The sequence below is a fragment of the Carassius auratus genome, unplaced genomic scaffold (assembly GCF_003368295.1).
Source record: "Carassius auratus strain Wakin unplaced genomic scaffold, ASM336829v1 scaf_tig00050273, whole genome shotgun sequence".
NCBI classification, from domain to species: domain Eukaryota; kingdom Metazoa; phylum Chordata; class Actinopteri; order Cypriniformes; family Cyprinidae; genus Carassius; species Carassius auratus.
Genome location: NW_020527146.1, coordinates 23,809 through 42,613, shown reverse-complemented (window position 1 = coordinate 42,613; position 18,805 = coordinate 23,809). Strand labels below are relative to the sequence as shown.

Sequence of the window (18,805 nt, the reverse complement as noted above, 5' to 3'; positions counted from 1 at the left end):
AAGTGTGATGTACAGTATCTTCCTGCTTCGTGAGCGATACTTTAGACTGGTTTTCTTCCTTCTGCTGTGAAAAAAAATAAAAATCACACACGCACACATTAAATGATGAATTTATTCAATATCAGGAATGTCACCAAATGACCAATCAGAATCAAGTAGGCCTTTTCCAGAGAGCTAAATAATATTTTAAATAAAGCTCATGATTTCTCCTCTCACTGTAATGTCAGCATGTAATACTCACCATTTCTGGGAGATCTTGTGGCGATAGTAAATCACAGCAAGCAGCAGATACAACAATCAACAGCAGAACAGAAACACATATTCCTGCTACAGCAGCTGAAGACAGACCTGAACCTGGAACAGATAAAGAGAAGCAGTCATGAGTGTGAAAGAATCTCACTCTGTGTTCATATACCAGATCACTATATATATTCAGTTTTGGAAACTCAAAAAGGCTTATTCCTCCGTATGTGACCTCTTGATACAATTGTTGCATGTTTCCAGTACCATGCATTCATGGTTTGTTGAATTAAATCTTAGGAGGAAACGTGTTATGGTCTCTCCAAGACTACAGCTGTAAACGGTGCAAATTATTTATTTTTTGACATCTTTATTATAAGTAGCAGGTGTTAGGTTTGACAAACATTATTCATATTATTCATAGTTCACATCATTATTAAACTGAAATTCATATTTAAACAACAGCACAAAAAGCATTTCAGGTGAACTAGAAAGTCAAGCTCTCCTTAAGAACAATGCATTAATAAATATACTCAAAAGGAACAAAAAAGGAAGGATGTAAATATACTCAAGACTCTCTTCTCCATACGGGGCTCTTCATCATTCCTGACTTGATCAGACAGAGCGGCTGGAAGACACAAATAAAGATATGAAGAAATACAAATAAAACACAACGATGTTGAAAAATTAAGTCCTTCTGGCAGTTCTATGCAAGGATAAAATCACATACTGCAATATTCCTTAAAAAGTAAGAATGATCTAATTTGATTTCATAGTGACTTGAAAGAACCTCCAGTGACCCTCCTTCATAAAAAGGTTCTTAAAAGACCAACTTTTAAAACATCCATCCATCCATATCTTATCCTCTTGTGTTATGTAAGATCACAGGATTTCAGTAATATTTAATCAGAAATGCAGTTTTATGTTGAAGAAATTCTAGAAAAAAAAAAAAAATTAAGGGTAAATTACATTGAGTAACTCACCAGTCACAGTAATATAGAAAGTTTTTATGTTGTCATCATGGGTGTTGCTGATTTTTTTGGTGATTTTTGTGCTGTCGCACTTGCGGTTTCTGTTTAAGCTTTGCCTTTTTCCTGAACTCTCGCTCTGATGATCTCTGCTTCATAGTGTCCAGCGTGTTCGGATGTGACGTCTGTGATGGTCAGAGATCCAGTCTCGTAGTCCACCTGCAGTCGGTCTCTGAATCTCCCTCCTTCACCATCATATAAACAGCTCGTGTTGGGACGGCCATTGATCAGAGCTATGCGAGTGTCCTCAAAATACCACAGCAGCTTGTCATGCTCGTTTTTAGTGATATTAGTGTGTAGAGTGACTGAATCGCCCTCCATCACGGTCACCACATCATCACCAGAAACACCTGAAACGCAAATAGATAGTAACTCAGTAATGTTGAATTAACATCTAAAAAGGTCAGGATGGAGGGGCAGGGTTAGGGATTTGGGATAGGAAATACCTTCAGAACTGTAAAACAATAAGACAATTGAATGAAAACTGAAAACAATAGAACGGAAAGCCCCTATGAATATACAAAACCAAGACTATGGGTCTGTTGTCATGATACACTGCCGACAGGAACACAGGAGCCATGGATGAACAAAACTGGCATTTATTAAATTCAACACACAGGGTAACTCCACACTTGACAGGGAAGGAAGGAAGACACACGTACACAGACCCAACAAACACTGACTGAACAGACTAGGGCTTAAATACACCAGATAACACTGGTGAACAGAATGACTAATTAAGAGACAATGTGGACAGGAACAGAATCAGGAACGACCAAATAAGGGCACGGGGATAAAAACACATCATGGGATAACTTTATAGATTAAGTTGTAATTAATTATTTCATATTTTTTTTCCTTTAAACGTTATAAATTGTGTTTATTAATTTCATTCGTAATTTAAACCAACATTTTTTTTTTTTTTTTTTATAAAACAGTTTGTAAGCATGCTTTATCATTAGAAAAAATGTGACCTGTTAAAGACATTTCTCCTTACACAGAAACTTTTGGCATGGAAGGTTCTTAAATTGTTTATATGATGTGATTTCAAGTTTGCTTTTCTCTTAGGAAGTTTACAAGCTGTTCGTGAACAGATAAGTTGCAAAGACTAAAGTCTCAAACCCAAAGAGATATTCTTTTTCAAAGTTAAGACACTGCCACGCCCCCCTAAAACAGCTCGTTTAAACACGTCCCATATCTCTATGTGACTCTGTGGGGCGATGCATCACAACACGTAGAAACACAGTAGAAGTCATTATCATCAGTAATTATGTCCCAACTGGATGTAACAAATGCCTTGTTTGTATTGGGTTTTATAGTTATTGTCTTCTGACCCGGACACACATCACAGTATAGTAAGCTTGAGGTATTCGGCCAATCACAACGCACTGGACAGCTGGCCAATCAGAGCACACCTTGTCTTTCAGAACAATGAGCTTTGTAAAAAAAACTTCATGTTAAAGAAGGCGGGGCATAGAGATAAGCTATGTAGCCTACAGTATGTGGAAAAGAATGTGTTTTTTGAACCTTAATCCACATAACATTTTATTACACCAAATACACAAAATAATGTTCTTTTTAGCAACATCATATGACCCCTTTAAAAATTAAATCAGGAACCCTTTTCCTATGCCAGCTTTCAATTTCCTAGCTCAGTCACTTTTGGCTCTAGTCCGGAACAGGAAGAACTAAATTAAATAAATAATAAAAAAAAAACTCAACACATAGAACAAGGGAAACCGTGACACTTTATATTCCTAAAATATACTTAATTATTTAAAACAGCGACAAATACAATACAAGATAATCCTGAAGTGAAATTCTCATTTTCCATGGCTGAAAACGCGTAGAAGTAATAAATGTCTTACCCAGAAGGAGCAGGCCGAACAGATGAGTGAGCACAAAACACCATCCCATCATGACAGTTGTGTCTGATATTATTAAATCCAAAAGTGTTGATATATTTTAGGATAATTATGGCTTTCTCTTCCTGCCTCAGAACGTCCGCGAGAATTTGAAATCCACCGTACAGACAAATACACTTAAGATATTAAAAAACATGGCATATTTATCCAGATCAAATGACAATAAAAGTTATTTAGTATGTCAAAATTAAATACACGCATACTTGGTAGAGATTCTTGAAAAGAATGAAAGAGAAAGTAAAATCTTCGGAATACCAAGCCCCAGCTGACGCAATAGGAAATATATAAAGCACTTCAGCTCCTCATTGTGTTTGAGCCTGTTCTCCACACGAATTGAACCCTGTCCAGTGTGTGCAGCGAAACATTTACAAAGGAGACAAACATTTAAAAGTGGATTTATTCTAATGTGTCAAACTTTAAATGTACACCGTACTATAACTCAGCACGAAATGATTAGAACAATATCTCCTCTACATTCTCCATAAACAACATTCGTTTGGTCGCATGAACTCACACAAACTCATAAATCGACGCTTAACTCGGTTAATATTTGTTTCACACACTTTTCAAACACCTCGGGAAATAAGCACACACACACTATAAACATTAATACACTAGTCTCACATACTTCCCACCAACTTACCTTAAAAACAAGCATTAGCTACTAGTTTTGACACTCGTGGTTCACGCGCATCTCTCTCTCTCTCTCTCTCTCTCTCTCTCTCTCTCTCTCTCTCTCTCTCTCTCTCTCTCTCTCTCTCTCTTTACTGGTGTACCATGACCTTTCTTCTTTTTTATCTAAGCCCACGCCGCATGTTTAATATTACACATGATATATAGCCTACTGCTGTCAGGTTTCCGTTTCTGGAGTGTAGGCTAATAATTACTCATTGCGTTACGAAAGCACATTTGCAGTTCAAATGCAGGGATGAATCCCACATTGACAATGCATGCCCTGTAGCCTATCTGTGGAGAAAAGCTACAGAGCATTTGTGACCCACTTATGTTTATAACTATGTTCAGGTTTTTTCTGCTAATAGAGCAGTTCTGCTGGAGAATGTTTTGTGGTGTCATAGGCCTCTGTGGTCACATCTAGTGCTCTTTCAGCAAAGGGTGGTCTGATCCTGTTGGGGGAGGATTCACACCAGTTTGTTATCTCTTGTCTAGCGGTCTGTTTCAGCATTTTTAATCATACAGTACTAGAAGAAAATGGTTTATGTTGTCATTTTGTTCTGCGTGTGTTTGTGCAAACTGGTTGGTGAGTAATAAGTGTATATGTTTTATATGTTTATATGTTAATGTTTTTACTGATTTAGTTAATGCTTTATGTGTGTTTGCTGCTACAGACGGATTGAACTCAGTGTCAGTGATGGAGGGAGATTCAGTGACTCTAGAGTCTGGTCTTACTGAAATGAAGGACGATCTGATTCAGTGGAGGTTTGGATATAACAAGACTTTAATAGCTGATATTAATGTACTGGAAGACAGCATGACTTTATTTGATAATAATACTGACGGGAGATTCAGAGACAGACTGAAGCTGGACGATCAAACTGGATCTCTGACCATCACAAACATCTCATCTGAACACTCTGGAGTCTATCATCTAAAGATCAACAGTGAGAGCAAGAATTTCAGTCTCACTGTTTATGGTGAGTTTAATATTTATATATTAATGATACATCTTGAGAGACATGTGTTTGACTTTTCAGCCTTCTGAATACTGTCCTTTTGAATGATTAAAAAAATAATCTATTCACACTCACACAAAAACAGCCCTCTTATTTACTAATAATATAATTGAATCTAATTTTACTAATCTTTCTCAGCTCGTCTGCCTGTTCCTGTCATCAGCAGTAACTCTTCACAATGTTCTTCATCCTCCTCATCCTCAGAGCAGAATTGTTCATTGGTGTGTTCAGTGGTGAATGTGGGTCATGTGACTCTCTCCTGGTACAAAGGAAACAGTTTATTGTCCAGCATCAGTGTGTCTGATCTCAGCATCAGTCTCTCTCTACCTCTGGAGGTGGAATATCAGGATAAAAACAGCTACAGCTGTGTGCTCAACAATCCCATCAGCAACCAGACTCAACATCTGGACATCACTCAGCTCTGTCACACATGTGAAGGTATGTGAATGCATTTATTCACTGATCTCAGTCTACTGATCATGTGCTTAAAGGATTGAAGAAATAGAGAGGGTGGAATACAGTCAATCTCAATGAAATGTTTAGTGCAATTTGATGCACACAGTGTGTTTGTATCTGCTCGGCCACTTCTTTATCACTGAACTTGCTTGAAAAAAAAATGCACACAAAAAAAACAGCTGCTTAGAAAGTAGGTGTGAGTCAGAACTAAATGGTATTAATCTAAAAACAGTTGATTAGCATTGGTTCGTTATATAGTCAATTCGGCATTCCCACACACCTTACATTCAGTCCCACTTTCTCTGACTTTGCCGGTGAAATTTGACTATGCAAATGTGTTTGTGAATGTGACTCTGTAATAAAGGTGGGGTAAATGAGAAGGCAGGCAAAGAGACTAAATGCAAGATCTCAATGCAAGAGGTTATTATTTTTTAAACTCACAGACAAAACAAGAACCCATAAAACAAGAACAGTGGGGAACAAAAACACACGGGCATTCAGGAACTGTAAAAAACAATGGGGAAACACAAATGAGGCACACCTAAAGGATCGATCACCTGAGCGAACTGAACTGAAAACACGGTCATCGTTCGGACCCACACTTTAACTCACACTAATGATCGTGTCTCTATCATTGCAGGCTCTGGATCTCTGATAGTGCTGATCTCTGTTACTGCTGTTGCTGGATCTCTGTTGATCGTGGCTGCATTCGGGATATGTCTCGTGTGCAGGAAGTGTAAGAAATCTGATCAGAAAGGCAAGTAGAATAAAATGACATTGGCAATTCTCATCTAACTCAGAAAAACTGATTCTGCATTTCTCAGATTGCATGAAAACACAAAAAGAGAGAAATGCAATTCTGCAGTAATTTAATGATACAATAACTCAGAAACACAATCCTACATGTGTAAAGATGCAATGCTCAGCTAATGCTGAATAATGCTGTTTCACTGCTGGGTGGTATTTTCTTTTGATTTACTACATTTCATCATACTATAATAACATGCAAATCACTTCAGTATTTGTCTTGGTATGATTTATACATTACCTGCAAAGAATTTCTATAAAGTTCCTTTTCAGTATTGAATTCAAACTGAACATTTTATTAAAATATATAGTTTTAAACATATTTTTGCACAATGAATTAACCATTAACTGTGTGCATTAATGTTTGTACTTTGACAGCTCTATAATAACAACACATACTGTATATTATGAAGAAGCAGATCTATTTAAGATGGACTTGATGTTTAATGCATCTATTATTATTTTTTCAAACAGGTCAGACTCCTGAAGAGATCATTTACATTGAGCCAACATTCAACAAAAGAAAAGTGCATGAAACAGTAAGTTTTATTCCAAAGGTATGCTCTTCATCTCTATATCACTTTAACAGTCAGTTAAATTTGTGCTTGTACAGTATATGGCAGACTGGGATTCAGAGAAAAAACATAAAATAGTCATAATTTCATATCTCACAGACACTCATTCTACCATTATAACAAACAAATAACAGATCAACAGAGCATGAGTTGATATTTCCGTAGTGCATTTCCTGTCAGCTGATGATATCACTGTTCAGAACAACTTAATGAATTCACTCTCAGGTGCAACAGCTTGTGACTGGGACAGCAGCCTTAAAAGCAACCTATGTACCTTATTTACCACTAAAAGCATCATATATGCACCTTTTAGGGACAGATAAGGTACAAAGTTGTCCTAGTTAAGACTATTCCCCAGTCACAAGATTTTGCACCTCTAAATTTGTGCATACTGTACATACAACCGTACATACTGTCATTGGCTGCATTATTAGCTAAGGTAGATTGTAGAGACCATTTATGGTAGGCCACTTCTCAACTTGATCACTGATCACTTTTACAAGAAAAAAAAAAACTGAACTAAAATCGAATCTCCAATTTTTTCATCATTAGTAAGAGTTTTTATAGATATATGTATTTTAATATTATTGCTTTTTTTTTTTTTTTTTAACAGAATGTAAAAGAGGACGCTCAAGTAGAGTATGCACCGATCGCCATGAGAAGATGATCAAATACTTTTTCTGAGATCCAGACTTGACAAGCAAGTTCTTTTAAAACTGTAAATGAGTTTTGGGTTTGTTGACAATCACTACATGTAGGATGTTAAAGTCCTGTTCACACCGACAGTGACTAAAACAGTGCGCCTTTCCACCATTTCTGACAAATGCAAGATGCATGCAGAATGTTTGGATATGTTTTATACTTCGGGTGCATTTAAATATTTACTGAGAACTGTGAATGCTTCTTTTGTTGCATGCAGATTTTTGCACACTGTATAGCAGGGAAGTGTTTGATTTCAGGCCCTACTAATGCTCACAAATCTCTGTTTTTATAACAGTAAAAAGTATTTTCTTGTTGCCTATTTTTAATGTAATATTGTGCCATGACTATCAAAATAAAACATTATTGAACATTATACTTGATCATAAAGACGGAATATCGACTGAAAAGTGTTTCTGTTGCTACAACACAAGCATCTGTGTGTCTGACACGTATTGTATAATCCACTTAATGTCATAAAGTAGCCCACACAGAAGCCACACTAACGTCATCTGGGGAAACAGAAAGTGGTCGACCTCAGGGCTCTGTTTTTAACTCCTCTCCCAATTGAAGGAGGCCAATCTCACCTCTCAGTTAAATACTTCTGTAGATGAACACACCTAGAGCTAATTATGCTAAAACAGCGAGGAAACACATCATTTAGCATTGCTCAGTGACTGCTCTGTACAGAGTTGGACCCTCTTTGGAGACCCCTGACAGCTCTGGCCCCACATCAGCTCAGATCATGAGTCAGATTGAAACCTGCTGTGCACGGATTTTTTTTACAGCGATATAAAAATGAAGATCAGAGCTGTTGAGAATATCTGCTGCTGAACTGCCCTCAGTGTGTGTGTGTGTGTGTGTGTGTGTGTGTGTGAGGTGTTAGTTGTGGTCCTGTGTGAATAGCGTGGGGTTTAGGGCTTTTTCCATTCCTGTTCACACAAAGCTCACAGTTTGACATCCGCCTTAACGCAAAACATCTTCACTGGAAATGCAGAACCCATTAAAGTCTGACAAAAAAAAAAAATAATAATAATAATTCACATAGCAATATCGATGTCTAAAATTAGATGCTGTGTGAATGTGAAATGTGTAAAATATAAAACTGGATACATATGCATATGCGTATCTCTCCATGACCTGCCGGATCAGCATTGTTAGTTTCAGTGGCTGGTTTTGCTCCAGTAAGACAGCTACATTTCTGAGAAGCATTCTTGACATCACAACTTTTTATATAAAGGGCATATCCTGCATATTTTTGTCGATGTCAGGGAGTCAATTTAAGAAGAAATGCAATCTATGTTGTAATGTTTCGCTGATGTTCAGAGTTTCTCTCTTGTCTTGGCGCTAACAAATGAAAAGTAGCAATGCTGCAAACAAATGTTTGTTATTTGGTTCAGTAGAATTTCAGTGTTGCTGTCCAAAAGCAAAATGCAGCGACTACACATTTAGATGTGAAAATGATTCATATAAGCCATCACTGGTCTTACTTGGAAAAACATGTGTATTTTAACCACCTCTACAGGAAAAAACACAACACAACAAAACCTCACAATGTGGAGTAGCGGTCAGATGGAAAAATGATTACACCCTCACAGAAGAAATTGGCCAAGTTTATCAGACAAATCTTGACACTTGGTACTATATTAGTAAGAAAGCGTACGCAACATGGGTGTGTACTGTTAAATACAGCTGTTGATTTCTTCTAAGACAGTTTTAGATATAGTTTCTCGCTCCTTCACTGATTCTGCTTGTTAACAGCCTGATGAGCTGGCTGGCCAGGTGACTTTCAGTTTAGTTTGCAACAATCCTAAAGTGTAGGTTTTAGGTATATGTTAGTGGCTTGCCTTTTAGCAGCATTTATAATAATTCACTTACACTCACACGGCTCAGGGGCAGGTTATGCTCTGGGTTAGAGATCTCAGACTGAACTTGGACCAATCAGATGTGAGCAAAGTGACACAAAAAGTCATTCCCCCAGTTTCTCTTGCTCTAAATTAAAGGTCACTAATCCAAAAAAACAAAAACAAAAAAAAACACACAATTTATGGCTTTAATGATAATTACTTAGTTATTTTATATGATTTATAAAATTATATTATTATGAATCCATTACACACGAGCAATTTTAGTTTAACAGTAATTATAAATCATTTATTTGAAATGAATATCAGTGTATACAGATCATGTGACGGATCACCACAGTGCTGTCACTCTGCTCACAGCTGATTGGTCAAGTCTGGGTTTGTGACCTTTAACCCAGATTAAAGCCTATCAGTGTAGCGTAATTTACCATAGCAACATAACCCGCTAAAAACCAGGTAGCAAGGAAGTCGACCGGAAGTTGAAGTCGGCTGGGTGCCGCCATCTTGTAGCAGAACTTGCGTTAGCATTCCCATTGACACCCATTCATTTTGGCGTCACTTTGACAGCGAATAACTTTACATCTGATGCGTTTAAACACTCCGTTTGTCCATTATTTATTTCTAAAGATACACAACAATGTATATAGGGCTCCATTAGGGGCCTACCTTCTATGTTACATTATGGCCCCGTGGAAACAATTTTTGTAAAAATAGGCTAAGGATTGCGTCATAACCACTTGACTCTCTGTCGCATTACCGTACAGACAGGAGAAGCTTGCAGGCAATTAACTTAATATGGCGTACTGGCGTTACATTTTAAAATACTATACAAAATAATTAATCAGAATGTTTACTCCTGCTCACTCACGACAAAGAACTCCCCGCTCAAGCTCGCCGTCTCTGCAAGATTAACGATGGCAGTTTGCACGCACAGCTACTAGAAGATTTACATCTGTCAGACAGGTTGCTGACATCGTCAAGCTTCGTTTGAGTCTGCGCGTCAGAAACGGAAGTGCTAAAAAAACGCTAAAAATGGGCTTCAATTGTCTCAGTTGAGTTCCAATGGGGTCACTGTGTCCATTTCTTTTACTGTCTATGCTAAAAACCAACCTCCTTTCTTTAACCCAAAAACTCAGAGTTTGCAAGCTAAACGTGAATTTATCTGGGTAAAAACTGAAACCGGCTCAGTGCTATCACAGGGATTTTATGTTGTTTTATGTTTTTATGTCTTTCCTGAGGGGGAGCCGCTTTTACTTTCATTTTGTGTTTATTTTATTAAAGATATCATTTTGTTCAAATGTTCGCCGGTTCCAGCTTTCTTCCTGGTTTACGAATTTTGTTACACCCTAAATTTCTTAAAAAAAAAAAAAAAAAAAAAAAAAAAAAAAAAAAAAGGCAGTGTGACGGCTAATAAAATCTTTATCATGCCCACTAGTGTGTTCAGTGGTGAATGTGGGTCACCACGTGACTCTCTCCTAGTACAAAGGACTAGGACTTCTTTTTTTTTTTTGATTGTGTGAGACTTGCTCTTTGAAATGTGTTTCTTCTTGAATGTCTTCTTCTAGCTGCTCTACACAGAGCGACCAGGTGTTTCTAATTTGAATAATTAACTGCTGTTAAATGAACTCAGATGATGTTGATTACCCTCACCCTGATGAAGGCATGTAGATGTACATCTCACCAAAAGAGTTTTAACGTATAAAGCCAGTGATGCAATTAAGGCTTTTTAACTTTTCACTACAATTCGAGTGCCTTGGGGTTCTAGTCCTTAAATACATTATTTTATTTTAAATTAAATAGAATGCTGTCTTTTTTATTCTTCTTTATATATATATATATATATATATATATATATATATATATATATATATATATATATATATATATATATATATATACACACATATACATATATATAAATAAATTAGTCATTATTCTAAATATTAAAATTCATATAAGCCTATCCCATTTATTAAGCATGTATTTTATGAACGCTAGCGATGACGTCACAGCTTGTTACATAGCTCCTCACTGTGGACAAACTAAGAACAACAGTAAAAAAAAAATTGTTTTCTGTAGTCAAATACATTTCGACATTCACCTATATATATATATATATATATATATATATATATATATATATATACACACACTTTTTTTATATACGGTTTGCCCTTAATGAACATTGAGCAAGTTATTATTGCACATAAAACATCAGTTCAGAAGAGTGCAAACAATACAAAACCAACCAAACAAACAAAATAACAACAACAACTTTAGAATTTAATCTAAGGCTTCAGCATCACACACCTGAGATCATATCCCTTCGGTATGATATTCTACCTATATTTTGATTGCACATTATTATTAAAACTTCATAACGGATATTTCATTTATTTCAACGTTAGTACTGTTAATAATTCAGTGAAATAAGGCTCAAACTCCTGCTTGCACTGCAGATGTGGCACAGAGTCTGCATCTGAAGTGGCTTTAGATGGATTTCCACAGCTCAGGGGCGGCATGAATCCACTTAGTATTATGAGACCAAAAGTGACTTTAGTGTTTTAAAGGAGCATACAGTCAAATGTGCCTTTAGTCCTGTTTAACCCTTAGATGTCCACCGAACCGTTTGGGGAACCGTCCCTTCTGAAAGAAAACAATGAATCACAAGATAAAGAGAGAGAAATGAACCATTTTACACATCTGTCATCAATACTAGGTTTATAAGATTGAGTTTAAAGGTTTTGTTTCCATTTCAGTGGAAATATAAAATACAGTTAATGTAGAGATACTAAAGATTTCTCCAAGCATTTTGAAGATGCCATGCATTTCTTCTGGTTAGTTTTTCTGTCTCTTCATGTCTCTCCAGACGGACTGGATGATGGTGAGATCGTGTCTCTGTTTGCATTACGCCATCTGTTGTCACAATCTTTTTTCATATAGAAATGCCACTGGATATTTACGATACATGGTAAAAATAATGTTTGCAAATGATATCTCCTACTGGCACCATAAAGCAAAAGAGTAAGAGTAATTATTTTCTGAAAAAAACTGAGATATAAATAAACTTTTCATTGATGTATGGTTTGTTAGGATCGGACAATATTTGGCTGAGATGCAACTTTTAGAAAATCTGGAGTCTGAGGAAGCAAAAAATCAAATAAAATAAATGAAAAATCTGAATATTGAGAAAATCACCTTTAAAGTTGTCTAAATGAAACTCTTAGCGATGCATATTACTAATGATTATATGTTTTTGAAATGTGTCTACAGTAGGGAATTTACAAAATATCTTCATGTTACATTATCTTTACCTGCTATCCTAATGATTTTTGGCATAAAGGGAACATTTTTCATATTTTACCCATGCAATGTATTGGTGGCTGTTGCTACAAATATACAAGTGCATCTGATGACTGGTTTTCTGCTCCAGGTGATACTTCTATAATTGTCTTTCTAACAAATTCTTACATGCAATTTGCATACTGTATATTTAATACATGCTACAGTAAAACAATATCTTACCTCATGCTGAGACTGTCAGCAGATGCTCAGACTTGTTTTTCTCCCTGTCTTCTGTTAAAAAAAGACACAGTTAAATACAAGTTTTGCTTAATAAAGATGATGTTTTGCTCTCACTATAATACTTGCCCTTTTTAGAGGTCTCGTCACGATAGTAAAACACACCAAGAACAGCTACAGCCACCAGAACAACAGCAACAGCACACACTCCTGCTACAAGAACTACAGACAGAACTGAACCTAGAGATGAAGAAGACAGACGTCAGTGGGAGCGCATCTGACAATAAACTCTCTTAATGCACTCTTTTAGAGAGATACATGGCAGAGATGTGAAAGACTAATTCCTCCGTTAGGGATTTTTTCATATTGGATTATTTGATTATTTCTTCCACTTTATCTCCGGTAAAAATAAATAAAACAACAACATAGTAATAATACTAACACTAAAATCAAACCTGGCACACCTGAACATTACTGAAAGAGATCAGAAGAGGAATATATGTGGAGCTGTCACCCTTTGTAAGATAATAAACATGTCATCTATTGTAAATAAATACAAATAAAAAAGAAAGTGAATAGAAAACATACTCTTTTTACACACTTGTTCCTTCTCCTTATAGTAAGATCCTTTATTGAATTTGTCAAGACGAGAGCGAGAGGCTGGGAAACACAAGGAAATAACATAATTAGCATTTAGTATATATATATATTTTTTAATTCATTTCTTTTTCTATATCCATTTCTAGCTGCAGGAAAACACAGAACAAACCTGGTTTGTTATAAGCATTGGTTGCATTGTGGCAATATATCACCAGACAAAGTGATCAGTTTGATAAAGGGTCTACCGATTATAATATCTCGAATATCATCAAAATGTTGAATTATTCACAAAAGATAAAAAACTGTAAATGTGTTTTCACTGTTCAGATAGTTCCCATTCAGTCATGTTTGTAAATGCAGAAGAACATACTCTCTGTCTGAATGACTCACCACTAATGTCTGAACGATCACTAAATGAATCAGGACGGACGGACACACTGAACGTCTTTACGGTGTCTCCAGTGTTGATCATTTTTGTGATGATTTTTGTTCTGTCACACTCGCTGTGGCTTTGGCTGGTTTCTGAGCTCTCGTTTCTGACGATCTCTGCTTCGTAGCGTCCAGCGTGCTCAGATCTGATGTTTGTGATGGTCAGGGATCCAGTCTCAAAGTCCACTGATAGTCTGTTTCTGAATCTCTGACGTTCTCCATCATACACACAACCCTCACTGGGATCATCTCTGATCAGGGCGATGAGGGTGTCATTAAAATACCACAACATCTGGTCACGCTCTTGCATGGAAACATCACTTTTAAGAGTGACAAAGTCTCCCTCCATCACTGACACTGAGTTTGATCCAAGCACAGCTGGAGACAAAATAAACAATAACTACTTAAGTGTGTGTGTGTGTGTGTGTGCGTGTGTTCATTTTACAGTGATGACAGTGTCATGGTAATTGGGAAACATTTGGAAAGACAGATATAAATGCAACACTTTGTGTCAGGAATAGCTGAGAAAAACATGTAACAGTGATTTAACACAAAACAAGGAACCCATCAAACTGAAGGAAACATATACACAGGATAGTACAATCTAAATTAACCCTTTCGTGCATTAATTATTATCTGAAAATACCTTCTACTGACATTTTAAGCCATTTTTATAAAAGACATTAAAACTACGATGGACTAAAATACAGAGCCTTTAATCTCTTGGATAACTACTTATTTTAAAACATTCTCCGATTTATTTAACACAACACAGATGTAAAATACAAAATTATAATGCATCATCAGCTTCATTTTGTAATTTTTTCATTTTAAAATCTGAATGACATAACATAAAGAACAATTTATATGTTAAAGTGTGAACTGGGGCGAGTTTCAAAGAAACAAAACAAAACCTAGGTTAGTCTAGTTTTACCAGTTAGTCATCTGTTTTCTTTTTTTTTTTATTAAGACTAAAAATCATGTTACTACACACCTCTAAATGATACTAAATTACATGTAATTGTTTAAAACAGCGACGGGCAAAACAGAAGACAAAGGGTTAAGAGAAAGACAGAGTTAATGTGATATGAAACCGATCCCTAAAAACAAGGAACGGTTGAAAATCCATGTAACTTACCTTCAACGATAAAAACAATCATAATGAGCATAATAAAGCCTTCCATTGTTTTTATTTTCTTCACTTGTCTTGGTCAATCGATTAAATTTTGTTCAGACACATTTGTCTAATCGCGAAGTTTAGAAAGTAGTTCTGTTATAATGTTTTCTTCAAGATCGAAAAAGACACGCGTGAAGAAAATAAAAATAAAAGAAACAATTTAAAGGACAAGTATTAGGCTACATGTTGGTCGCGATGTTCCTGGTTACATGATTGTGACGGAATCCAAAGGTGATGTGTGTGTGTGTGTGTGTGTGTGTGTGTGTGTGTATGTGTATGTGTGTGTGTGTGTATGTGTGTGTGTGTGTGTGTGCGTGTGTGTATTTTGGAAGGCGGGGCTAATATGTGTGTGTGTGTGTGTGTGTGTATTTTGGAAGGCGGGGCTAATTGCAAAGCGTAACGAGCTCGAGAGCCTTTGATTACGATTTCGTAATAATTAGATATAGTTAGCCCTGCTTAAAAACATCTTAAACCAGTCTTTGCTTGTTTGCTGCTTTCAGCTTTTGTGCAGCCAAACGATCAGTTTGTTAACTGCTTTTACAACCAGTAACACCAGACTAAACCAGTGAAGCTCGCAAAAAAAAAAAAAAAAAAAAAAAAAAAAAAACCATGAGCAATGCACGAATCTATTGTAATGGACTGAATTATGATGCATTGCAAATCATAGAGTAAACTAATTTATCCTGTGAATGTGGATGATGCGTTTACGCATGTGACAGAGACACTGTTCAAACAACTTATAACAGATGCCAGTTACACATTTTCAGTTCATATCCTAATGCATGTGCTGTGTAGTATAACCTATGTATGTCAATGCAGCTTCACAGAGAGAGTCAAATATGTTCAGGACTGATTTGAATGTGACTCACCGAAGGCGACACACCCTCTCTGTTTACCTGTCAAAGTGGAACATTCCGTGGTCACATTAATTTACACAGAAATGCAGTTTGACCTGATAGTTGGAAACCCTGTGCACATTATTAGATTTTATGTGCATGTGTCAGTACATGTGGTAAAAATGTAAGCCTACCTCATTTCCTCTCTTTTTAATAGTAAGCTTAAATTCTGACTTACAAAAAAAATGTAAATAAATAAATACAAAAAAATGAATGCTTCACTGATGTTTTAGAAGCAGTCCAATAATGTAGGCTACATATTATTCTTACTTAGCCTATCACTCATAGACATAAATATATTATATTCTACACAGGTTGAGCATTTTAACTGAAGTTATGAATTTCTTTGCATTATTACTATTATTATTATTGTTAAACCCTAGTGTAAAGGTAGCAGAAATCACACTTCTGTCAAGTCTGAACAGCCTGCGTTCAGAGATTCTTATTATTAGCGTGCTCAAAGAAAATGGTTCACGTTGTCTTTATGTTCTGCTTGTGCTTGTTTCCACTGAATGTGAGCTACAAATTGAGGTTTATGGTTTTTATCTGAATATCTGTGCTGATTTAGTTCAAGCTTTTTGGTTTTTATATAGAGTAGTAAGATATATTTGCATAGTTTATGTCCATAAAAAAAGATATTATGAAATTTTACATGAATATTATTCCACATCGGATTCAGTTCTATAATGACAGGAAATACAATTGAATGTTTATTCCACTTTAATAAAAAACAAAAACTAAGTCCTTAAGCTGAACTTATGCACCTCGGGTTTTGAGATGAACATTGTCGAAATGATCCACACTGTTTTCACTCAAAAAACTAAGGAGCACACACTCGGCTCAATGAGGCTAAATTAGATATAGGACTTTCAGCTCTGCACACAGGCCAATGGAAAAAACACAAAATAATACATGTACGTGCAGGGTTTGACAAATATCTATATAGGTGACACTGGACTATTTATTAAAACACACTGAAAACAGAAATGCTATGTTGTTTTAATCCATTATTATTATCACTGAAACAGTTGAGACTAATGAAGACGAGCCGATGTTCTACAAAAGAAAAGCACAGAAACTGGTAAGATCATTTATCACTAATTCATGCTGTGTGTGTCATTTCAACAGTGTAATAAAGACAAAAATACGAAACAGAACCATATTTGATATGTATTAAAGTCATAAGATCATGATTTGATGTGTGAAACAGCGACTCATATGTCATAATACTAATGACACTTCTTCTGAAGTGAGTAACAGATCTACATTAGTTCATATTTCCACTGCTCACTGAAGTATTTGAGACAACGTCTCAGTCTAAATCTGAGATTAACATACTATTCATGCTTCTGTGATTTAATGCTGTGTTTTACAGGATGTTAAAGAGGAGGATCGTGTAGAGTAAGCTCCTCTTTTCAAGAGAAGATGATCAAGTAAATACCAGACGTGCTTTGGTGGCTTTCACAGGAAGCTCCTGCGGCGAACTAGAGTCTGAGCTCTTTAAAACACAATGATTGAGTTTTGAGATTGTTGAATTGTGATACTCAGTGATGGACTATAGAAATTCCCACTTAACTAATGTGCTCTGAAATATAAGGACTTTTCACAAATGGTTTAATTTTTTTTGACCCACTGGAACATTTTCATGATTGACTCTTAAATCTTCTTAAGGAAGTTTATTATTATTATTTTTTTCATTAAACAAATCCTCAAAACAAGAAACATTTTGCGTCCGCTTTTCAGAGACGTGGCTTGATCGATGTCACTAGATGTCATTAGTGTGTGGTTGAAGGACTCTTTACTTCCTGCTAATTTAAAACACACACTCTGACTTCAGCTGTAACAAAACAGACTTTACTGTGAAATACTGGATCTAACAGACACACAGATAACACAGTGTGTGATAAAATATCAGTCAGTTCGAGTAAAGCTACATCTATTTATAAAGTGCTTTTCATTGCACCAATTATTTCAAATCAGATTTACAGAAAACCATGGTGTTAATGTGTAGGTCCAACACTGAAAAAATAAAAATAATAAATAAAACCCTGCCTGTGTCCTGAAGAACTTGATTATCTTGTTCAGGGGTGTCTGATTAAGACTGGGTCTAAACTCTGCAGGACACCGGCCCTCCAGGATCAATGTTCCTCACCCCTGCCCTATTTAGTCACATTTAACAGATTTTGGGATAATATTGTTTATTTTTTGTGATGATACTAGACAAACTAGATTTTTTTTCAGTAGTATAACAGTGCTGCCACTCAAAGGCAAAATTCAATAACTACACATCTAGTAAAATTAATAATTTTTAAACTTTGTCAAAAGCACCAATTCAGATTATGGGTTTCCATACTTGGCTGCAGAACCTGATTTTACCAAGTGAGATATGATCCTGGGACAACATCTTTGTTGACCCTGGAACAACATTGTGATTAACCAATCAGATTTGAAGAACAAGTTTATAGATTTTGTGAAGTTTACAATCAGTGTTTGGTGCTTGTACATCAGTGTCATTCATCTCCTCTGATTTTAGGGATTACTCATGGTTAAGGTTAGGTTTAGGTGTAGGGATATGGTCAAGAATATATTTGACCTAGGAACACATCAGGACGTGCTACTTGTCTAAAGTCATGACTTTCACTTTCACTTTGTCGGAGCGCCATCTAGTGTCCAAATACAAATACAGACATTGTCATGAAGCAACAGAAACACCTGTACAAGAATGAAGTTGATGCTGTGATCCACGTATTCCACTGCAGCTGTGGAGTGCAGACATATATGCTATTTACACTAAGTTTAAATAGTAGTTTTTTTTAAATAGATAAGCTAAATTCACTTGTTGCAAATAGCGATAGAATCTATTATTTACTGTAAAACGATAAGTACTTTCTCTGC

General features: G+C 36.0%; 1 protein-coding gene and 1 pseudogene across 1 annotated transcript; both read right to left on the bottom strand.

The window, feature by feature from the left end:
* Positions 1-241: 241 nt before the first annotated feature.
* LOC113089563 (uncharacterized) lies at positions 242-3,829 on the bottom strand (annotated as a pseudogene).
* A 7,630-nt stretch (positions 3,830-11,459) lies between these two features.
* On the bottom strand, positions 11,460-15,247 carry LOC113089565 (uncharacterized). Its single transcript, XM_026256048.1, has 6 exons — positions 14,976-15,247; positions 13,799-14,215; positions 13,397-13,468; positions 12,938-13,048; positions 12,812-12,862; positions 11,460-11,932 (listed from the first exon to the last, which is right to left on the bottom strand). The coding sequence occupies exons 1-5, from the start codon at positions 15,019-15,021 to the stop codon at positions 12,813-12,815; spliced, it is 696 nt and encodes a 231-aa protein (XP_026111833.1). The 5' UTR covers positions 15,022-15,247; the 3' UTR covers positions 11,460-11,932; position 12,812.
* Between the last annotated feature and the right edge of the window lie 3,558 nt (positions 15,248-18,805).